This window comes from Cydia amplana, chromosome 1, assembly GCF_948474715.1.
Source record: "Cydia amplana chromosome 1, ilCydAmpl1.1, whole genome shotgun sequence".
Classification (NCBI taxonomy): domain Eukaryota; kingdom Metazoa; phylum Arthropoda; class Insecta; order Lepidoptera; family Tortricidae; genus Cydia; species Cydia amplana.
The window spans coordinates 1,775,597-1,801,547 of NC_086069.1; the positions used below are offsets into that span (position 1 = coordinate 1,775,597).

Here is a 25,951-nt window from a genome sequence, read left to right on the forward strand (position 1 = left end):
CTTAATAACCTTAAGCCTTGAACTTTCAATGGTTGACTTATAAATCAAGTAAACGTTGGTTTACCTTTAACTTGTTAGTTCTATGGCTGGCGCATATAGCTCTGCAAGATGGGAAAAATTAAGTTCCTGAGTGAGTGAGCAGAAAAGACAAAAGAAATAACATTGCAGTAGACCTCATTTACATTGGACAGCATAAAACAATAATAGTTGTGTCTTTATTCCTTTTGCAGATGGCTAGTCAAGCTACTTAAGTGGTTAATGAATGATGAGTAAGTGCCGCAACATGTTCTTGCACTTATTTGTGTTGTGTTTGCACTCATTTTGTATTCATCTTACATATTGTGTTGTTGTTGTCATTCTCTCATGTTTGTTAATGTTTTAACAAGGATCATAATGAACTGATAAAATTAAACACTGTTTTAAGGTCTAAAAAGTCTTACAAATTATTGTATTCATGTGGTCCTTTTCCTCTTTATTTGGTGTGTAGTATACTTAAATGTTATTAATCTATAAGTACCTGCAAATTATTTTCATTTCCACACATTTTTTTAACTTTTCATTTTTTTTATCAACAACTAACACAAATAGAGCTAAAATCCCTTGGTGCCTTTAAAAAGTTTACTAATTACAATTAGGCCATATCATACGCATGTCAAACTTAACCCACACTGCCCTCCTAATGTAAAAGGCCGTATTTTCATATAGTGTTCTTTGAAAATACGGCCTTTTACCTTATGAGGGCAACACAGTGCACATTTAATATTTAATCATTATATTCATAAAAGCTTGTGCTACTTCATTTCTGTTGATATTTATTTGGCTTAACAATCTTGGATGTGATGTGTCAGATATGAAAAATCTTTTTGCACATAAAGTTGCTGTGGGGTCTGCACTTCAGGTTGTCTTTCTATAGTCATCCTTATAAAATTTATCTGTAAAATTCTATTAAAATGTTACTAATGTATCTAACCAATAAGTCCTGTTTTTGTTTAACATGCACTCAATTCAATAACACTACAAATATCAATGTAATGGGGTTGGCAATTGTCAAAGCTTTGCATAGATGGCGCCATTTGACTTAAGGGGCTGGCATCCACGGCATAAAAAAACGAAAAAATTACACAATTCTAGGGATTGACAGGGCAAGCTATGATGGCGCCATCTACTAAATACTTCGACAGGCCAACACCATCTATTTACTCTTCCATTGTTTAACATATCTCTAATATGCTATTTTATGTATTGCAATATTACATGTCCCACAACATTCCTTAATTATCCATTTAATTTTCCAGCATGCCACGCTCCAAGCACATCCAACGACATCCTGCACCTGAGCCGCGCGCACCTCACGCCGGCGCAGGCCGCGCGGCTCGAGTGTCGCGCCGTCGTCGGCTACCTCGGCACCATCGAGACCCCCAGCGCTGCCGCCAGCACTGCCCCCGGCAACGTTCGCTCCGCTGTACGCAAGCTGCGCCAAGAACGACGACCGGCTACACCAGTTTTATTATCTGTCTTACCTAATGCGTTGAATCTTAGACGCCCAGGCGGACAAATTCTCGCACAGTATCAAAGAGAAAGAATACTCTACGCTGGATGCGGCTCAGACGCTGACAGAAGATTTTTTGGACTTGTAACGGCAGCGGAGACTGAAGAACAAGTAGAAGCGTCTCATAGCTGCCATGTTTTCGCCGTTGATCCTAGAATGGCAGAGCATGAAGCGCATATAGCTCGAGCGAGAGAATTCCAGTTATCATGCACTAGAGATGCAGTCGCTGAGAGGTGTTTAGAATTCCCACCGTCAGCGGAGTATGTAGTTGGAGTTGTCAAAGGAATGTACTCCTTACCGGCTGACGATAACAGCCCAAATCTCGCGCAGATTTCTAAGCTAGCTATTAAAGGCGATAGTCCCGCGTTTGGCAACTTCTCTAGATGCAATAGAGCGGTATTTAGAGTGCCCAGAGAGAGAAGGCCGTGTAGACATGATGATAGACTAGAAAGGCTTGAAGATCAAGAATTCATCGCTAACTCTCCACATCCAAGTAATCATAGCGAGATAACGACTACGTCTTCTAACAGTGATTCCGGTATAGGCTTTCATAATGACTGTAGGAATATCGCTGACCGGATTTTAGTAGTTGATTTCGCTGGGCCACAACCTCCGGTGAACAGGTTTAGACAGGAGATGCCCAGGCGTCCTCTAGGCCTGGTTGGCTGTAGTTTTGAAGATGGTTCCTTCCTGTCTAACACAACTCCGGTAGTAGATGGCTTCGCCGGACAAGGCAGGCCGCTGAACTCGGATGATGTGCTTAACTCTGATCTCCAAGCGCGACACGTGAGCCCTAGATGTGAGGAAGATAATTACAACTACAATGCGTATGGTGTTGCTTCAACTTCGGGCTCTAGAAGTTTCCAGAATGGAGTAGTATATGATCAGGTATGTTTATTTAATTTTCATTAGTCATCAAAAGAGGCATTAGAAAAACCACATTACTATGATTTATGAATTACTTGTGGCTTCCATATTGATTAACTGGGGTTTGCCATACAGGCAACCTTTTTGTATACCACGTCGTTGTCAAACAAACACGGCCCGCTGGCAGCGGCCCACGGCACGGCCTGATGGTAAGCGGTCACCATAGCCTATGGACGCTTGCAACTCCAGGAATGTTGCATGCGCGTTGCCGACCCTTTAAACCCCTGTACACTTCTTTTTTGAGGAATCCCATACTGTAGTCTCTAACTCCTTAATGCAAACTTCGGCCGAGAACTAATTTTATCAGTAGAATAAAGCAAGAATAAGCAAAGGTTCATTCTCCCACAAAAAATAGAATTTCGCGCCTTTTCCACTGACAAATAAGATTGCCAGTCTAACTTCAATCTTTTCAACTCTTTAAGATATTTCTACTCTTCCACAGGTCTACACTGAACCAGAAACACACCACTACGAGCTCCCAGACATCCAACTGGTTCGCGTAGCCGAAGCCTTCAACTCCGTCGAAATATATGAAGAAAGAGACAAGCCTGCTTTCAACTCCGTCGAAATATATGAAGAGAATGTCTCCAACAAACCTTGCTACTCCGTTGAAACATGTGAAGAGAAACATTCCGGGAATACTTTTAATTCCGTTGAGATATATGAGAAGTCGGTGTCCGACAAGGCTAGCATGGATAGTATGCCGGAGGCGAGACCAATGGGGAGGAGGCAGGCGTCTTTGGATGATATACTTGTGCTAGGCCGCCCGCCTAAACATGATGATGATCATTTTGTGCATCCTGCGACTGTGAAAAGCAAGGTATAGTTGGTCAAACCAATTTGTCAGTAAATAGGAACATAAAAAGCTATACTCTTCCTTTTCTTTTGGGTGTTAGTACTAGTGTACAAATATAGTATGATTCTCTCTGTCTATGTTTGAAATCAGACAGTCCTTGGACACACTATATGTGATATAGTGTGTCAAAGGACTGTTGTAGTTGGTTGAATAAAAAACTCCGGTTGCACTCCGGGAGTGCCGATAGAAGTGAAAACTCACCTCACTATGTTACCGACGTCCGGTAACACGATACATACGTTTAGCGGAGGTATTCTATTTATTTATTTATTATATATTATTATCATTCTCAAATAAGATCACACTTTTTCATTGACATGTTTATTTACATACTGCCATGACAACGTCAAATTATTTGAACATAGGTAAAGAGTCTTGAAAAGGAGTCCGCAACATAAATGTCAAATAACATTGAGTTTTTCTTTATTGGTTTAAATGCCATTTAAATTATGAGTGGCCACCTTACGGGGCTTACGGTCACGTGATCGCCTTATGCTGTCTCGAGTTTATCATTTTTTCCCCACCTCAAAAAGTGCCCAGCGCCGCTAAAGAAGTTTTCACTTCAAAAAAAAAATCATTTATTCACAATCTTGCTTACAACTAAAATTACATATATTCTTCTGCCAAACCACAGAATGGTTTGTTGGCAGACGAGGCTCCTTTATGCTTATGTAAGCTAGGTAGTTGATATGTAACTTAAACTTAGGTATCTGTTTAACCCTTTACCGAATGCTTTATTTGGTTTACGTTTTGTAAATCTAATTGTTTTATCAATAGTCTTAAAGTAAGGACTTTAGCTTAGCTTAACACGAAAAATTTCGTACATTAACCCGCCTGTTTCCATCTACCTATAACGCATATTTATATTGCTGTCCCGCCCATGATGCCAATGTGCGAGCGAGATCACTTTCGAATGCTATGGTTTTATTGCCAATAAGTGTTAGTAGGTAGTATGAGATACAACATTTCTCCATAACCTTTTTTGACTGCTGTCCTCTAGGTAACATGTGTAACAATAACAACTTGCCAGAGATCGGACAAATTTGCGACATTGCTCGCAAGAATGTGGACATGACTACAAAATTGATTAAATAATTAATCATTTAATTATTTTAATTAATTTTTTACCTGAGATTTCATTCTGTTCCCTAGTCAATAAATAGCACTTAAATATATGTTTGATATAAAAAAATGACTACCTACAGAAATTTTGGAAAACATACTGATTGTTTTTAAATAAATTTACATTATAAGAAATCATTGTGTTATTTATTGATTAGGAATCAAAATTAAACCTCAGGTAAGAAATTAATTTAATGATTAATTATTTAATCAATTTTGTAGTCATGTCCACATTATTGCGAGCAATGTCGCAAATTTGTCCGATCTCTGGCTATAACAAACTCTATCTTCCAGGTCCGCAAAATAAAACCCCTAAATCTACTCTCAAAGACGAAGCACATCCTCACCGGGCGAGAACGAGACAAAAAACTGGACAGAGAGAGAGCGCGTGCGCTCAGCGCGAGCGCGGGCGACGTGGCCGCCCCGGGCGCCGCGCCGCGCGAGCTGCCGGCCGCCGCCAGCGAACCCGACTTGAGACAGGTCAGTGGCAACCTAAGTTGTAAAAAATCCTAGAAAACGATCACCATGCAATTTTTTACTAAAATCAACCCATCTAGTTATTTACTAGATGACTGCTCCAGTTCTGATTTTAGCCGGTATTTAAAATACATTGTGGTTACGACTTTTCATTTTCACAATATGCTAGGTACATTGTAGTTCTACAAGCGTAGTTTGGCAGTAAATGGGATAAAGGGTTAACTAGGGAGTTGGATGACAGGAATTCAGACATAAGGCTTCTACGGAGTAGAACAAGACTGTTAACAAAAATATGGATTTTTGATTAAATACACAACTATAAGTTAAGACAACTAAAATTGTATAGGTGACAACAAGAATGATAACTTTGATAATGCAGTTGCGAATGTCAAATTCTGTTATTTCAACAAACATGTCTGATTGTATGCTTGTAATGAAACAAAATAATAACTATTTTCCTTATAATCTCAATCAACCTTGTACCGCGAGCTGCAAAAGTGCATGACCACTTTATGAATAAGTTCCTTTAATAATGTGTCCATGCAATTTTGTAGCTCGCTGTCGCATGACATTAAACGGCTATAATTTACAATTACCTAACTTTCTGTATGATATTGTTACCTAATCCTACAATTCCTACATGTCCTGTTTCAGATTTCCTTTCCTTCCCAAGGAACTATCAATTCTACTCCCCTCAATTCTACTAGGAATCCCATTCCTTTCCCTACTGCATAAGGACTATAATATTTAAATAGGGAGAAATTTTAATAGGGAGGATGGATTCAACTTATCGCCAACTTGGGAACCAGTGATAACAGAAGTTAAAGCCAAGGGATCTATCTTCGGATGTGTGCGTGGATATTGTGAGATTTGCGAGTGTTGCGTGTCGGACTATTGACAATAATTAACCTTTTCGACGCCGTGTCAAACACAAAAGCTGTCTCTCAGACGCCACGTCACCGAAGTGTCAAAACTGAAATTGAAATTTATGCATATGCAATGCACTTAGGTCTATGTTGCTCTGTGGTCTATGACCGATTAATACGTCTTTGGCGTTGGACCTGCGGTGCGTATATATCGGTCATTGGCGTCCAAAAGGTTAACATTATGTGTATGGTTATAGCCGCGACCACGACCAGTGAAACCTGTGTCGAAACGTGGGTAAATAAAGGTACCTAATAAAATAAACTTCGCGATAGACTCGTCTAAATATGAGTTAATATGTGCATAAGGACTGTTGAGTTGAGAATAGGATAAAGTCGTGACATCGTGATAACTGGTCCCGTAGACAGTTGCCAACCCACTAGTAAAGACAAGGGCCCCGTTTCTCAAAAGCTTGTAACTTGTAATACAAGTGGAAGTCCTTTTCTAACAAAAGCTGTCAAAAGGTTACATCCGCTTGTATTACAAGTTACAAGCTTTTGAAAACCAGCCCAAGGTCTACCATTGTTAGTTATGTGTTAAGAGTGTGGCTGTTAGTACTAGGCCACCTCCACTATTATTTATCGAATTAAATCTTTATTAATTTATTTTGTGTGTTTATTTAGGTAGGTAGGTACTTACCTGCAAAATGTAAATTAAACTGGTGGCTAGGCATAGGCATAGTTTCAAAGGTTCTACGGCTGTGTTATGATATGTAAGTCAGTTGGTTGGACCTTCTGAAATATGTTTCCTTTCGTGGCTTTAGTAAAATGAACCTAATGTTTAAATCATAAGGTCCAGTTTAATAAACTAAAGAGTGTCGCGTTCTAGAAGCGTTCTAACCTACTAGGTGTCCCGTTAGGTATGGGAAATTATAAATGAGTAGGCAGAAGAACGGTACAAAATATTTATTACCACAACTAGCTCAGATGGTAAAGCGGGTAAAATGTCGCGGTTCGCGCTAATACTTATTAGGATCGGATTCCGCTAATCATTTGCAGCCGAAGTACTCCCCTGACGGTGCCGAGGTGGTAGGCGCCGTTTTTCTGATCGGCGCTGAGTTCAGCGCAGCTCGGAACTGCGTGGCGCTGAGTCGGGGAAAGGGCCAGAAGCACGCCAGTAGCAAAACGGCAAGCGGGCGGCAAGCAGGAAGCCAACAAAAGTCACTCTGGACTTTGGACCCTGGAATGCGCCATCAGACAATGCGTTAGAAACGGTCCATAAGCCTTTGTGAACACCAACACCGGCAAGCGGGAAAGCACTATAGTAGTTGTGTTGCCGTGGAAGTTCACAATTCAGATACGGAGATTACAAAAAGGCGAAGTAATTTAACGAAAGAAAGGAATTTAAATGCAATTATATTTTTAATACAAAATGGAGGGTGGATTGACAAAAGGCCATGATGACTATGATCAAAACTATAGTGAAGAAGTGATAAATCTTTTTTCTACTCCAGCACTTAAATGTGTCAATTAAATGACTGACAGTGATATCTAAAGCAATGTCATTTGAATGATTTGTCTATAGGCTCATAAGATGACTGCTAGCAGTCATCTTATGAGTATAATACAACTGCTTTATTTTTTTTAAAGATACAAGTTCCGATCATCTTGATTGAAAGAGGTATGTTTTCATTTACAATAATAACTCTTTTTTTTTAATAATAACTCAATTTTTTTTAAATAATAACTCTTTTTTTTTAATAATAACTCTTTTTTTTTGCTGCAGCTGTCATAGAAAAAGTAATGTATGCAACAGCTCATAATTGGTTCTTAAAATTCAAGGGTCGAAGTTACAAAACGAAACCCTTATTATATCACTGTTGCATAAACTACTATAGTTAAATGACGTCATGCTCCGTGGAAACCCCACTGTCTGTTTTATGATTTATTGAAACGTAATGCTGATGTACACAATATGTACTGAATTAGTACATACTTAAAAAAAATTGTACCTCAATAGATCGGGAGTACAATTAACTCAATTCGGACTTGCTGTAGAGCATCTCCCCAGCAACCCCAAAATTTATTTAAAGAAAATTCAGCTAAATACTTACTTTTTAGCAAATAAAACGCTGAAAAAAAATTGTACTGTGGTTTTTAACATTGAATCAGTTAGCCATGGCTAGTTAAATTACCTAATTGTCGCCAGGACGCAAGCGCCTCCAGCCGACTTCTCAAACGTACGAAACTTTGTATTTTTATATACAATGGGATACACACATTTTATTTATGTTATGAATTTGGTTTCTGGTGAGAGTTTCAATGTTTTCTTGTCAACCAGCAATGGTGCATTGATCATAAACGTACCTAATTATTTTTAGGGTTTCGTACCTCAAAAGGAAAAAACGGAACGGAACGGAAACTGCTGAACCAATTAAGTTGAAATTTGGTGCACATATGTAAGTCTGTGACCCAAAGACGGACATGTAACGTAATTAAATGAATTTTAAACATAGGGGGCACTTTTGGGGGGTGAATGAGACAATTAAAAAACAAAGTTTTGCAAACTATATCGTGTTACTTATCATATGAAAAAGCTCATTATGAGGTTCCATACTGAGGTCTTATGAAACAAATGAGTTCTTCACTAAGATACATACAGATCTTAAAATGTGGAACTCAAGCCCTTTCATAAATGATACCCCACACTTGACCTTAGTACCCAGTAACATTGCTGGTTGACAAGAAAACATTGGAACTCTCACCAGAAACCAAGTTCATAACATAAATAAAAAGGCGTATTATTAACCGGGCAACTAAAATATTAAACAGGAACTTTCATTGGGCATATAATAATATAATTTGGCTGTGCATTAATATTTTAGCGCCAAAAAATATATTTTAGCCTCAAATATAAGCATCATATTATTAAAAAAACTGGCAGCAAAATCAAGCCACCCAAAAATAGGGAACTTAAAAAAGTGATAGGTTGGCGTCTAAAATAATAAATTGGTAACTAATATTGTAAAGCGATCATAAAATTTAGTTGTCATCTAGTTGTTCACACCTAAGTAATCAACTAATCATAACTCAGAATATCATTTCAGCTAGGTAGTATTTTAAACGAAAGCAGTTAAATTTAATGAATATTGGTCACTTTTTACACAAAACACCTCAAATTAATTTACCAATACGCAATGGTCAGTATACTTATAGTCGAAATTTCTAATCATGAAACGCCTAATGGCCATTATACCATTAGAACTTTAAATTTTTAATTACTAATTTCAACAGTTACCACTGTGTTCTGCTAGGTTGACCATGTAATGACCAAACAAAATATTTTAAAAGAACTTCATTTTTTAATTAATAGATAGCCGTTTTCTTTTTAAAATGTGCTTCATAAATGGTCTCCAATATATTAATTCAGTTGCCAAATAAATACTTGCTACCTGCCTAAAAATAATCAAAAGCTGTAACGGCATTAAAATACAACTCATATTGACATATTTTAAGGCTCCGTTTTTGTTGCCAAACTATTAATTTTAGTAGCCATTTCTATTTTTTTAAACTACTCAAATTTGATTAATTAGTTGACCGGTTAAATACGTGCCTAAATAAAATGTGTGTATCCCATTGTATATAAAAATACAAAGTTTCGTACGTTTGAGAAGTCGGCTGGAGGCGCTTGCGTCCTGGCGACAATTAGGTAATTTAACTAGCCATGGCTAACTGATTCAACGTTAAAATCCACAGTACAATTTTTTTTCAGCGTCTTATTTGCTAAAAAGTAAGTATTTAGCTGAATTTTCTTTAAATAAATTTTGGGGTTGCTGGGGAGATGCTCTACAGCAAGTCCGAATTGAGTTAATTGTACTCTCGATCTATAGAGGTACAATTTTTTTTAAGTATGTACTAATTCAGTACATATTGTGTACATCAGCATTACGTTTCAATAAATCACAAAACAGACAGTGGGGTTTCCACGGAGCATGACGTGTTAAATGGCAATTACTATGAAATGGTTGTGATTTCGATATGCAAGTTAAAATTCCAAAGCAATAAAATAGCACTACAATATTCTAAGCAACTAGCATATAAAATGTATCCACTTATCCAATTCGGGGTACACTTAAAAACATAATTAAACACCACAGTGATTTTCTAATGGTTGAGGAACACGTAGGGACGAAGTTAAATTCGATTACGGTTTCGTTATTTGATCCGTTGCAGAGATCGATAATTTTGCGACGTGCGTTCTACTCAACTTCAATGGTAAAATGAACGAGACGACGGCCGTGCGCGATGACACAGCGCACCGTTCAGTACATTCATTCATGCACTCGCGAATGTGAACATTATTGTAAGTGAATGTTATAACTATGGCGCGACATATTTAAATTAATCAGCGTGATAATGATTTTATAATCCTAAATACACAGTTTTAAGACAGTATTATTGTATATATTAGTGTGTAATATAGTTTAGAATTGTAAATATATTTTTAATTAGGTAAGTAGTAGTTTTTAAGGTATATTTTTATGAAACATGTAACGTATTACGTTACAAGAGTGATAAATTAATACATTTTGAAAACACCCCATTTCTCAGACAATGTATACTAAACATACAGTCTAGCACACGTATTAAACGTTAAGATAAAAGTACGACCTTATTACAATTACATAAGCGCCATAGATATAAAACACAAATGCATTCCGTCTTGCGTGATTGTATATAATTTTATAAATACATATTTAGTCTAGACTTCGCCTAGACCCTAGAGTAAGTATTGTGAACAGGTGACACAAGCTATATATTATTAGAGTCTGTGCGGAAAGAGAAGAGTCATGAAATATATGAGATCTAATACATTATACGAAATAAGATGAAACTTGGCATGAAAATTAAAGTAACATACTTATATCAATCGTATGGTATTCGTTTGAGAAATTAGTACAGAGATCAGAGCAGAGTTTTGATAGATCTGTGGAGTGGACCTAACAATTCAATTCAATTCAACAGTAGTTACTCAAGGAGTACGTCTGAATGTTCATACAAGCATTTTATTAAGAAACAGTGGTCACTGACACCCAGTTTGTCCCTTCCCACATCCGTCCCTTAGTAGTGACTCGTCATAAGTAAACGTTGACAGATTGCGTATGACAGTTGGAAGTGACCGATGAGTAATTGTCATTTGCGTGTCTCATCAACTAGCAAGACTAATGTAATCAATCATGTTACTAATAATAGTTTACTACTAATGTGCTTTGAACTGGGCTAGTAGAATACTAATAATAGAAGTATTATGCAGGATTTCTAATCAATTTATGAACTGAAATAGATGTCATATACTAAAGTAAGGTTAAAGTAAAGTAAGGTAGGTAGGTAGCTGTAAAGTAAGCTGGAAGAGATCCCTTAAAGGGATAAGTTCGCCTTTGTACTAATGACGAATGTTATTTTTCCTGTTTTGTTCTCATTTTTGTACAATAAAGTGTTTTACTACTTACTACTACTAAAGTAAAAGTGACGCTGTAATAACACATTCATTTGATTGATCCAATTGGTATTCTGATTCTGACCATTCAACTAAAGTAAATATAGCTCCTATATATTTTGTGTTTCTTAAGAGTATAGTGGACGAGCGCTTCTTCTTCATACATAGTCCCCATTTTCCTCCCAGGATATTGACATTATAGAAAATATTTTTACACGAGTTTTTGTACATTAACCATAGCCATTGCCCAATTCTATGCCCCTTTCGTTTGACGTTTTTCGATTACTTATACATATTTATTATATTATTATACGAGGTGACATATGTATAAGGTGTAGGTAGACTATTCTGTCATATATCTCATATATCGTAATTCAGTGCAAAAAAGCCCCTTATAGGCGGGTCAGCACAGTTCATAATGTATGAGAGCTCTACATGAATTCTCACACTAGAGATTTTTTGAGATGTGATAACCTATGTTGCAAATACTATATTTAAAGAAAAATCTCCACAAAATATGTCACATGGTTTTAATAAATCCAAACTATTATTAAAATAGAAAAAATATATCAAAACATGAATCCGACACTCGAGATTTTTTAATATGCAGTTCTCAAACATATACTCATTATGTATTTATATTTTCTCCCAGCTTGACACCAAAACCAGCTCCCAATAATTTTCTTTATTAAAAATATTTTTTATATAAAAATAACAACTATGTGTACATAACAATTACATGTTAATTAAGCTCTGTATATTTACTATATCCTACAAAAAAATCTCTCACGTAAATTAATCCATTTAATTACTATTAATCATTTTTGTTTTGAAAATGTTTTCGTTGCTTCGAGAAAATGGACAGTGGGTTTGTTTTTCACTTTCTCAAATCTCTTTCTCACGTTAGTGTAACAACAAAAAATCTCCCACGTATATGTAATATTGTATGGAATAAAACCATTATTAAATCATCCAAGCTATTTAAATTACCCTAAATGGCGGGTACTGATTCACTGTAGAGAACGTTTTATCGACTTCCATATCTCCGTCTCACTTCAATGTTCGCGGCAGACGATAGTTCCGCTTCAACAGCCGAGAGTTCGCGATCCGGTCGACCGTTAATTCTCCCATGACTATCTTACCCAGTTTCATCGGTATGCGTTGCGCGCTTACTTAACACACCTCAGGCCAAGCTCCTATAAAACGCGCAATGCATGCATGCATTGCGGTATCTCCTATACGTCACATATGTCAGCTATGAGGCTATGACATGGCTATGACAGACTGTGGCAGTTAGTTCCAAACAAGTATACAGACTTGTCTACCCACCATAAAGTTTAGCGTAAAGAGAATATATCACTCCTTAGTGAAAAACCATACGGTTTGTGCGAAGTTGAGCGTTATGTCAATGCTAATAAAGATGATGGTTTGACTTACGGAAATGAATAATATAATATCATTTTATTTTATATTTCCAATTCCCGTTTCATTTACACCCAATATTAAATCTTTTTCCGTAATAAAATGCGTATATAATTGCACAAAAGAAAAACCTTATAGTACAAGAGGCGGACTTAATGCCATAAGGCATTCTCTACCAGTTAACGATGGCTTGTCCTCCGGCCCATTTGATCGATGACCTCCTTTGATTATTTATTTTTAATGGACGCCAAAATCCAGACAGGAACTTCGATTTTGACATTTACCACAGTAATGCAGTCGGTAGCAATGTCGCGCTTCAAAATTGCTGCAGTCGACTGCATTGCTGTAGAAAACGTGAAAAAGGTCATTCAAAGGGTAATAGGGTTATATACACCGCGGGATTTAATAACCCGAAAGATTTAAACCAACGATTTTAGAGCCTAATTAGAGTATATAAAGTTATATAACACATAGTCCAGAAACCCTTAATTTAAGAGATATTAATTATTTAAAACAAATCACAAGTAAAAAAATCTCAATTCTAACGCACCCTTATGCGTGACGTAGCCACCAGTTTGATATCCTACAAAAAGGTTTCACTACCGAAATTTTGTTCTGTTCTCAATCACGAGAGTACAAACTATTTACCTTTACGATAACTGGCTGATAGTTTGACGAAAATGACGAAATTGATGTCAATAAAATGACATATTTCATATGTCACACAAGATATGCGCAAGATAACATCTTTAAATTTGATTGACTGTAATAAATAAAATTCATTTAGCGGATATTCACTTTGTGTACGGATTTGGAAACCCGAAGAGCTATGTGCTTCCGGCACGACGGACCCACTTCAGCCTAGAAGTTCGTAAATTGGCTAGACGAACAATACCCTGAGAGGTGGATTGGCCGTGGAAGCAACGTCCTAACCTGGCCCGCCCGGTCACCCGACTTAACGCCATTGGTTTTTTTCTATGGGGAACTCTGAAAGATAAGGAAGGAATACTCAACACCAGTGAACTCTGGAGAAGAATTATTAATAAAAATTCGAACGGCTTCCGAAGAAATAAAGAACACTTTTGTAAACCTAAATAATGAAATCCGTTTAAAATTAAATCTTTGTGCTGAAAACGGTGGTACACACTTCGAAAACCTAATTCATTAAATTAATAAAAAAGCGTAATTGTTTAACATAGTTGTTTATTTTACTTTACTCAGTATAAATCAACACATCGAGAATTTAAAATACGTACTGATAAGCATGATCGATATTTTAACAAAAGGTCATTCAAGTAATCATCCCTTTCCAGCTGTAGTATGAGTTAAAACAATAAGAGGCATGATTTCTTTCGGATATAATCATGGTTAATGGCTTTGGTTACCTCACTCAAAGGAAAAGATTTTATCGCAAAGTTTCAACAATAATAACTGCACTATACCTACTGTTGTAGTAATTAATAAAGTTTTGATACAATTTGTGGTATTTTGAGGTGCCAATCAATTGAAATAATTTCAACGTAAACATGATCCTAGACATAACTTGACACTTCTTGTCATGGAACACATGTCACTGCATTCGCCGTGCATCGTATGATATCGGAGTGATTCATGAAATGTCATGCTCGCTCTCTGTTTCTCTACTTGAGATTAATTAAACTCGCTCACTCTCTGAATAAAGGTTTGTTCACAAAGAAGCGGTAAATTAATATGATTTAATTTGTACTGAAATAGTAGTTTAATTAAAATACATATATAATTGGACCCATGTTGATATAACATTATTTACTCGTACTGTCGTCAAAAATACGTGATTTAAATCTTTCGGGTTATTAAATCCCGCGGTGTATAAAATGAAATGATGCATTAATAAAACTTTAGTTAATTAACAATATTATATTAAATCATTAACAACTTTGACAGCACGATCTCTTCGCAGGTAGGTGCTCTACAAGGAGTTTATATTACAACATTATTTCCAAGAAATAATCTCTCATTGTTACGAAAATGTTGGTAGGGTGGCTTTAGGTTACTTTTCGTTCATATCGTCTTGGATATGGGTGAACATGGTGTTAATACACTCAGTATCAATCAACCTGTAAAGATATTGTAGCCTGGCCTTTTCTCGAAAAGTCTTCTAGAAAAATTTACGCTCATGTCGTCTCGGATATGAGTATATTTGGTATCAGTGCATTCAGTATAATATCCTGAACACATCTCATAAATATATGAGATGACAAGCGCGAAAGTGGTGAGGGTAGTTGCTATGACGCAAAGTTTTTACCATTTTTCTTTTAAACATACCATGTGGGGTACCAAATGAAAGGGCCTTGTGAGTAGATCACAAATATATAACACACTGTAACACTTTTACTACTTAATCCAACAAATTATTTGAAAACGTTCAAAAATTTCACAATGAGTTGAATTCCAACTGCTCTAAATTGACTAAGATAACTTGATCCCAAGTTTCCTTGCAATTATACGTAATCGAGGGCCAGGCTCATACTAGTTCTCATGTCGCGATGCGCTAACGGTAACAAAAACTAAGCGTTACGAATTGCTGACATTTGCTTCTTTTAGTTTCACTCTACTCAAGCATCGGATGACAGGATCGTTGAAAAGGGACAAACATATCCTTTGACGTTACGTTACTCTTCTCGTGAATTGTCAAATTTTAAAATTCGAAATTAGCTTTGGAATTTGTCCGGGTGGCTATTCGAAGTATAACTGGGTGGACGGTACTTACTAACCAAATAAGCTTGAGATCCAGTATCATAGATAGTTGTAAGACTTCAAGGGTCTATTTATATCTGACTGTGCATCCTGTATTCTAAACGTTTTGTGAATAGATATAAAAATTGACACCTATCATTTTTCACATAAACACAGACACTTTATGCATTGAATTATTAAACCTTAACGCAATGCCATAAGTCATAAGGTATATTTTCCTAATATACCTTGATGCTAATTCGAACTTTGTTATAAAAGATGTCATTTTATATCATTCGCGCGTGCATTTCACTCGTGCTAGATGAAATATGTATTGGTGCGAGCGAGACGGTTGGGCGAATGATAACAAAATGATATCTTTTTGACATCTTAAACAAAGTTTGACTTGGCCTCTGTGGAAGCCTGGAAATACAGCATACTTCATTGACTTTTTATGCTGGAAATTGATTTAATAATTGCGAGAAAAATAAGTATGTTATTCTTCAATAACTTGTACAGTTACTGTCAAAAAACTAGAAGTGTCCATTAATTGTGTAGAACATTATTTGCTGTTTGTTTCCAATATCATGCTGCTATTCTGCGAATATAGCAGTTCCTCAGGCAGATAAATTAAACATGATCGAGACAAATACTATTAACCACAATAGTAAACTTTTCTCTCAGTGTGGGATATTCTCGGTCATGAAAAACTTACAAAGTTATTGTTTTTTTCATTAAATCTATAATTAATATTATTGTCGGGAGAAATTCTGACCGTGTAGTCGTGTAAGCTTCATAGCCCATTCTTCAAAAAATCTCTAGTGTGAAATTACTGTTTAGGTAGTATAAAATATAAAATAAAAAAAATGTTATTTCTCAAAAACGGGAACAGATATCAAGTTGTTAATTCGCAGCCGGGTATTCAATATGATATATAATTCACCCGTGTAGAAACATTTGACTGTGCAATTAATGTAACTTTAACTTTATATTGACTCCACTATTAGTTATGAGCGGGTTTGCTTACAAATCATATAACAAATATGGTTCAAATCAAAGATTGTAACATCAGCCGACCCCTTTGCCAATCAAGACTCGTTGAAGTAATGACGGTATTCAATGTAGTTTATTATCTGTTAATAGGGTCTGAATGTATCCGGCTCGGAGGACCATTAATGAGTCTTGATTCTTGATAACTGTTTTATAATTTGTTACGATTGATTTTATTTAAGGTCGTAATGCATTTTTCAAATAAGGAAAGCTAATCAGAGAATACATAATTATGGATTAATTCGGTTTCTGCTGGCATTAAAACGCATACTAAATGATTGCCGACTACTTCTAAAATGCCTTCAAAAAATTTCACTCCGTTGAAACTAATCATACCTAATGCCAATCGCGAGACTTTCGTAGTTTGTAAATTAATATGAATATTTTTATGTTTGGTTGTTTATTCCTCCCTCATTCAATAACGCCTTACCTGAAGGGATTTTGATGATATTTGAAGATGGTAGTTCAGTAGGAAAGCAGTTCCAATGTTAGTGCAAGAAAAGCTCGCATTGTGCGGCGAGCGGTCATCGCGCCCGCACCAATAATTTACCTCTAATTGAGCGGCGTCTGCGCAAGTAGCGACGATGAAGATTGGCTCGTGGGTGCAACGAAAAAATAGTACAGTCAATGTTCGTTGCGCTTTTGTTTTGGATTTAAAAATGATAGGATTTTCTTTTGTTCGATCTTTCTTGTAATTGTTAACAACAGAGGTATAATAGCCTTTTTCCGGCATAGACTGCTTCAAGTTCAAATGCATTTCAAATGTGAGCGTGTTATAGAAATTTGTCGAATGATATGACAGATGTCAAATATTATGAAATTTTAGGCTCTGGAGTATATATTTTTGCCACTTGCCACGCAAATCGCACACACATGGCCATTAGGGCTCATTTAAACGATGCGAGTTTCATTACATTGCGGGTTTTGAGCGGTCGGTTGAATTGGTCGTAACGTAACCAACAGTCCGCAAAGTAACTAAAATCGCATGCGAGTTCGCGCGCCAGGTAAATCAGCCCTTTTAGTCACGGACAAATCGGCTGGTTGTAAATGTTGTAATTAAGCCCGTTGTAATTAAAAAAAAAATAATATAAGTAGGCTCCTTTACCACGCAGCTACGGTCCCTTGTTGTGTAGTAATTTTCTCGTAAGACATCATTAGACTAAAAACAGCTGATCCACGAGCCAGTGTTAGCGGCCTGCACTACAGTGATCCCGCCGATTGATACCGGCGCGGGCGCTCCCAGTCTCGCGCGGGCGGTGCCCACTACCGTGGTACCGTGCCATAGACAAACAAACAAACCTACTTGTTTTGTGCAATAAAGTGTGTATTACTCACTCGTACTGCACACGAGAACCAACGTGAAATATTGGATTACATAGAGAGGTTCGTTTATAATAAACCGCCCGATAAGCAGAGAGTGACAATCGTTTGCATAAAACGAAAAGAAACTCTATCATAACATTCATAATGTTTCGGTTTAAGCAAACGATTGTCATCTTGGCTAGGCCCCTGTAGGGCTAAGATCAAGCTAAGATGGTCGGTTTTTTATCATCTGTCATCATGCCCGTCACGTTCTAACAAGTATAACATGACAAGTGATAAAAATGCGACCATGACACCGCCGCTAGTCTAAACTAGGGCCGGCCCTAGAGTAGCGCACCTATTATAAACTGGTCGAGTACCGTACCACAGACAAACCGTGTATTGTATATACCTGAATCAGTGAATGACTGGATTTTATAGAGAAATATTAGATTACAATAAGAGAGGTTAGTTTTTAGAAAACCGCCTGTTATGTTAAGCTCATCTCAGCAGGATCTCATATACGGTTAGGCCTAATAAAGTAGCGCGCCTATTAATCGACAAACTGCCGTGTTTACTATAAATTCGATATAATTATCTTTACCAAATCTTGATTTAAGTTTTCATTAATCACTTGATTTGTGGATGTATATCTATATTAGTCTGTCATCACAGGTCTCGCTTTATATCTGATCCTCTCGCTAATTAAATTATCTGTTTAAAAACGAATAAGGAAACAGACAATAAAGTTAGTTGGGCGTTTTCTAAAATAAATATCGAAAACCTGATTCTTTCAAATTTGGGCATTCATGGGCTCATTCTACTCAGAATCGGCAGCATTCTCCATCCTTCCATTAAAAAAAGATGTCCCAAAATGTCCATTCCATTACGTCACGTTTTATTATGAGAATTTTTTTCACTTGTATGGACGTGACGTAGTTCACGTAGTCGTAGTGGAAGTGGAATGTACAATTTTCATACAAATTCTTGGGACTAGTTTTTTTTATCATCAGGATTGAATATGCTAGTGATTCTGAGCTGAAAGAACCCAAAAACACCAGGATCTGTGAGAATCGGGGTTTCAATATTTATTTTAGAAAACGCCCAGTTAGGATTGTGAAATTTAATTTGAGTCGGATCGGTAGGGCTTAGTCGTAGTAGGCTCAATAGCAAGGTCAACTTGTATATCGAACTGAACAGGGATAAGTAAGCCAGATAACCTACTTTGGAAATATGTCGAGGTAACGTTACTTTGATGCACACAAAATATAACATAAAACTGTCTCCGGTAACAGTTATATATTCTTTATGGTTATGTTACGACCATAGATAATAAATATGGCGGGAACTAACGACGTAAGTGTTAATTTTACTTTTATCCGCTGATGGCGCAGTCACGAGTGGCCGCCACGTGTATAATCTGTGACGCCATTATGTTAAAATTAAAACGTTACGTTTTTGTAGTATACCTTTGTATTTAGTTTCTTTTATCACAAGTTGTAACCAGTTTTTAAATAAACATGAGGTAAAATGAATCCTGAACATAATATATCCTTAGAGCACACTTGGTCCGAATTCTGAAACTACCGCTACTTCTTGCCAAGAAGAAGATGAAGATGGAAATGTTGTCGCGTCAAGTTATTACTTTTATTTTTCCATCTTCACCACTTAGATGGTTGACACTGTTGACAGTCCTCAACTGTGCGTTTCTCCAGAAACTTCCTGCCTCGCACAGCTAAACTGTGGATGAACTGTCGCTTGCGGCATTTCCGGACCGATACGGCCTTCAACCTTTATGGAAAGAGAGCACTACCATCTTAAACGCTGGCAACGTGGTTGCAACCCTCTGGTGCTTAGTGCTTACTTACTTACTGTTAAAAAGTTTGGAGACCCCTGACATAGATACCGACTTCGTTTTATTTGGAAAATTAGCCCACGTAATAACTTAACTGTTTTTTTTTATTATTAATTAAATGCTTAAAGCCAGTTTCAAAATCGTTTTTCTAGAAATTCCTCGACGGAAATTACACGAATTTTGAAATCGTAAAAAAACGAAATAGGTATAATAGAATTAAACAATACTTAATTACAAAAAGTTCCCGGAGTAATATCCTTTCTATTATTTATGGTCTAATACCTACTTTGTTTGAATACCCGATGTGGAACTGCGGCTAAACTCGCACGTCGCCGGAAAATGAGTCATTTCCTTTAGTTACATTACATCTGATAATCTGTAAGGCCCACTTGCACCATCCCACTAACCCGGGGTCAAGCGGTTAAACCGTTAACCCAATGTCAAATTGTACTGGTAACCATGGTAACTCAGGGTTTAACCGGTTAACCCCTGGTTAGTGGAATGGTGCAAGTGGCTCTAAGAAACATAATTTGACGGACTGTGTTGTATTTTAGACAAATTTTAGTATATCACTGTATTATCGCGTAGAAATTGTTACTACTCGTACAATGTATAACGCGATGTTTCATATATTTTGATAGGGTCTCTATTGTTTCCCAAAAAGTTTTAAGTCATAATGTATTTTTGCCCGCATTTCCGTTAGTCATAAGTCATAATTCATTTATACTGGATCAACCAAATCTTGTCAGTAGTAAAAGGCGGCAAATTTGAAAAAACGCGGGTTAGCAACACTGTGTTCGAATAATTCCAAAATCGCGTGTCATCTGTGTGTTATCTGTGGAATGTGGATCGTGAATGACAGCCATCATCTTATTGTTTACATTCTGAATCGTTTCTATTTCAAGAGAAATTTCTGCTGTCACCATTAAATACCAAGATTATGCATGACCTCAAGCAAAGCTAAGGTGCCTACAATGTACAATCATGCTCGTTGACGGTAAACATTACTAAAATTTGAGGTTATGATAATTCACTCGAACTGACGTATGATGGGCGGAAAAATAAACACGTTTTGGTTCGATGTACATTGCTGCTTTTCTTAGCGCAATTCTGCTCTTTGAGTGTTACATGGTGTTACCCAGGGGTCGGACAAAACGTGCGGATGACGTAAAAATGACGTAATCTTGCACACTTGATGTTTGAGTTTGTATTTAAACTTCCGTGTGACATGTAGTAACAAAGTAGTATTAATGAAGTAACAAAATAATCGTAAATAAATCCATGGAATTAATAATACAGGTGGTAGGGTGATGTAGTGAATAAAATAAATTTCACGAAACTTGCCACAATATTCGAGTAAAGATGACATTTTAGAGCGTTTTCTTATACATTAGTAAATATAAATTTTAGCTAAATATAATCGTGAAGATACAATAGCTACACAATAACGAAGTCAATTTATTGTTCATCTGATTGACAATGTGTCAGTCAAAAACGTACTTACTCATTTCAAGTGGCGATATCGTTTAATAAAGAGGTTGATAAATGATAAGTGATAATTGTTTATGAAAATCAAAAATACTATTTGAAATCATCCTATAAGTGGTTTGACGTCATCCGCACTTTTTGTCCGACCCCTGTTACCCTACTTTAATTTGCAGTACATTGCTACTGACAAGATTTGCTTGACGCACTATAGTTCAGAAACGCGTCACTTTTCAGGATTGCCATTAATCAAATTTAGCCTTAACCTTACGAAAATTCTGAAAAGGTGTCAGTTTCAGTTTTATGACGAATGATAATATGACATACAATACATTGTGACTTAAAACTTTATGGGAAACAAAGGGACCCCATTTTGATATGATACTTAAACATATGTAGGTATATACAGTGTGGAAAGTTAACTCGGGCCCTGGAGGGAAACTACCTTAAATCCTTGAGCTAGCTCATTTTACTTAAAGGAGACATTCCTTTATTTTGAAAAAGAAACAAAACTGCATTCAAAGATTTTCTAAAACTCGCTTGCCTCGATCGGGACTCGAACCAACTAAAATTAAAAAAAACACACTCTATTTTATTATACTAATCGATAGTATTAATACTCAGGATAAAATTTCTCTAACAAACATTTGGTTACTGTTCACTTTTAACAAGTAAAAGACACGTAACAATTCTGTTATCTCTCTCATAACAATCATTACTGGTGTCGTCAAAATCCATTCCGTGTCCGTGAAACGAACAATCAGGTCAGATTTTCGTTTAATGTTTGGTGTGGAATCAAAAGTAATATGGTTGTTTTGGTGCACATTTACGAAGGACATCTGAATGCAGCAAAATACATTGAAATATTGGAGCTTCTACAAAATCAATTAAACCTTCTACCAGAAGAGGAACGAAATAATATCATTTTTCAACAAGATGGTGCACCTGCCCACAACAGCAGAATTGCCAGGGCTTACCTCAATGAACATTTCAATACCTGGATAGGTACAAACGGGACGATTAGATGGCCTGCAAGAAGTCCAGACCTGACGCCCATGGACTTCTTTTTATGGGGTCATGTAAAAAATGTTATTTATGAAACTTGCTATGAAACCGTTCAAGAGCTAAGGGTTGCGGTAGAAAATGTTATTAGGAGCATACACCACAACACTTTGATGAAGGCTACAAGAAATGAATTTCAACGGCGACTAATTTTGTGTAGACGGAACCACGGGGCTCATTTCGAACAATTTATCAGTTAAATAATTTAAGTGTAACAAATAGATAGTAAAATAAAGTTAATGTTAGATGTAACGATTGTTTTTATTTTTAAGACCAAATGTTTGTTAGAGAAATTTTATCCTGAATATTAATACTATCGATTAGTATAATAAAATAGGGTGTGTGTGTTTTTTTTAATTTTAGTTGGTTCTAGTCCCGGGCGAGTCAAGCGAGTTTTAGAAAATCTTTGAATGCAGTTTTGTTTCTTTTTAAAAATAAAGGAATGTCTCCTTTAAGTAAAATGAGCTAGCTCAAGGATTTAAGGTAGTTTCCCTCCAGGGCCCGAGTTAACTTTCCACACTGTAGACTAAGGTACTTACTCGAAATATGTATTACGAAAACTGAGATGTGCAAATAGTAGGTAGTTACTGCTCCACAAATTTAAGATAAATCTCCATTGTTTGCCATGATAACTAATATTTCAATTTAAGAATCCTTTTATCTCTACAATTGCAACACGATTCTATTTTTGTACTGTCTGTATCGTTATCAGGTAATTCCAACAATACTCAGGTATGAGGGCACTAAAAATAGATTCCCTTAGTCACCTAAGGACGAGTATTTATAAAAGTTTGTTTATCTGTGATTTGGTTCAGAGAAATACCTACTGCCTATGACTACGATGTTTTGATTATTTCGATCTGATTACTTGTCAGTTGTTTGCGTAGTTAGACTGGTAGAAATTGACGTAGACCTTTGTTGTTAGAAGGATCTAGAGAAATATTGCGCTGTACATAAAGAGGGGGCTTAACGCTAGGAAATTGGAAGGGAATAAAAAATATGGCTAGCCACACTAAACTTGCGACGGAAGTTATGACAATCGAGAAGGTTTTAACGTTTTACATCAATAACTTATATTGGTATAATCACTGGGTATTATAGATACAAACAGCAACACTTTTTTAACTGTCCATCGGTGGACCTTATGCCTTTTGTAATAAGGTTTACGAACTGTCAGTTAACAAAATGGGCGAAGGTACGTGTTTAAAATTTGGGTGTCTCGTCCCTCGGCTACATCACCAGTTATTTTATACTAAAACTATACTGCTTACAGACTTTGACTGTGCCAACAAATCCTGAAATCTCATTTATTTATACATTTCATTTGAAACTAGTTTTCGTCCAATTGACAACGACAGCAAATTAAAAACGTAATATATATTATGTATTTGCTATTCCGTCAAGTGGCCGAAAACTGTACTGTACTGACTAGGGAATGCAATCTCAATCTCGCAATTTCGAGATCTCGCGAGATCTCGCACGAATTTGCGAGATTCAACCTCGTTGATAGGGAATCTCGATTTATGTAACCTTGGTCGAGATCTCGATTAAAATTTTCGAGATCTCGAACGAGATTGAAAGATTGATCTCTGTGAATTACTTTGTTTTGAGTAATCTTTTTTATGTTGTTCAGGCAGTACTATTGTGTGTAGCCAGCTTTAGCCGACGATAATAGTATTGTGGCGCACTCTGTGCGGAATATATGCGGAATAATGAGCGAGCGTTTTCTGCTGTTGGTCTTTTTGCAACAAACGCTTGGCCGACAATACCTTGATTGAGCACCCTGTGTTTTTTACGAAATCATTTCCAAAATGCATAGTGAATTAAAATGCTGATTTTCTAAGTCAAACACATTACAATTATGTACAGGGATCGGATATTCGGATCGATATTTACCTAAACTTGGCAAAATTCCGGAAATTGTTGGGAAAATATGGAGTCGGCTTCTTTTTTATTATAAGTTTAATAAATATGCTCCGGGACTCCGGGATCGCACGAAATGACATAAGATGGTACAAATTTACCTACATGTTTAGTTTATGGCTATTTTTGACAATTTTTGTAAGGAAATATGTTGTTATATAGATCTAACAAGTACAGTGTATGTAGTGTAGCCGCAGCGTGAATTGGCAAAATAATGTAAGCATTTCTCTATACATATCTGACATAACTATTTACTACTTATTATAGTAGATTCAAGGGTTCTGTAATATAAGAGAATAATAAAACATTTTTTTTTGTATAACACATAGCTCTAGCCTCATACAGAAGTAATTATTAAATTTTAACATTGGAATGCATTAATTTGTATAAAAGATTTTCCAAAACTTAATTTCGTATTATATGTAAAGAGTTGTAGCTTGTTAGCTAAGAAAAAAAAGGATTAAGAACGATATAAATATTTTTTTCATACGAATAAAAATGTTGTGCTTCACTAAAAGTATATGTAAACGAAACATTAGCTCGTGATTGCTTTAATTTGACGTGCAAATTACCAATTGTTATTCTATAGACACACTATTTTTTTGGTACATTTTGGAAATAATCTTACGAGTATTTTAGCAACAGTAACATAATTACTTATTTTTTTATTACTTAACTTTGAATATCATTGGTACAACTTACCGTTTAAACAGAGAAGATAATCCGGTCCAGGTCACAGGAAACACAAAGGTCCGGGAATCCAAAGCACAAGTCGGTGTTGAAAAAGAATCCAAAATCCAAATCACAAAGCAAAGCAGAAACCGTTGTTGAATAGCCGAGTAGAAACGTAAAACCAAAGTAAATAATACACCCGAATGCATGTACAGTACAGCAACGAATGATCTATGCACTTTCGAAAACTATTAAATGAATAGTATTAATATTACTCTCAACACCCCACTTAATCTCTAAGATAAAGCCCACGTACATACCTAAAGTACATGTGGTGACGAATTTTCTTTGTATTGCCCGTCTTTTTTTACCTGCTATACGTAAGACAATGGCGGTAGCAGAGATAGCGGAAGGGCAAAAATTTGAGACCACGGGCATAATGTCGTCCTTGAAACGTCGAAGGAAAACAATTTCTAAAGTACTCGTAGTTTTAAAAGTACTAGTACTCACGACAAGTTCCGTTAAACTAAGTTATGATAATGATACTTCGCTAGTTGAATAAATCTCAGGTACATTGAATTTAATATTTCTCCATAGTAAATTACATTAAATACATAATAAATATGCGTATTAAAATGTTCAAATATGAGTTTAGATTGCCTTGTTACATAGTTAACAAATCCCGGGAAATCCCGGGAAATTTATTACGAAAATAAAGTTGAGTCCGTCTCCATACCGTTCACGCCGCCAAAGTTTAGGTAAATATCAATCCGAATATCCGATCCCTGAATTTTTATGTATAATTAAAAATAATAATTACCACTTTTTCTTACTAACATGGTTACGTTACGTGCTACGTAGAGCAAAATAAGAATTATCTTGTTTAAATAAAAGTAGTTTTTTTGTTAAATGTTGATTAAATTTGTTGTTTTTATTTTCAATACATAACATGGTGTACCCTAAATAAGTACATGTAGTGTTTACAAAATTCTTAGAGTTTTTTGACCAGATTAGGACTTTGTATAATCTCGATCTCGAAAGTCTGACGGTCGAGATCTCGAAACACCCTATCTCGATTCAGATTTTTCGTGCGAGATCTCGAATCGCCAATCTTGGTGCGAGATTGCATTCCCTAGTACTGACGTAATGACCCTATAGCCACACAGCAAAGTAC

At 36.2% G+C, this 25,951-nt stretch overlaps 1 protein-coding gene across 1 annotated transcript in view; it reads left to right on the forward strand.

Annotated features, from left to right (window-relative positions):
- Window positions 1-25,951, forward strand: part of LOC134654840 (regulator of G-protein signaling loco) — a 136,371-nt gene that overhangs the window by 941 nt on the left and 109,479 nt on the right. The window contains exons 2-4 of the mRNA XM_063510311.1: window positions 1,296-2,437; window positions 2,919-3,296; window positions 4,749-4,934. Coding sequence (XP_063366381.1) covers window positions 1,296-2,437; window positions 2,919-3,296; window positions 4,749-4,934 — 1,706 coding nt within the window. The remainder of the gene's footprint in view (window positions 1-1,295; window positions 2,438-2,918; window positions 3,297-4,748; window positions 4,935-25,951) is intronic.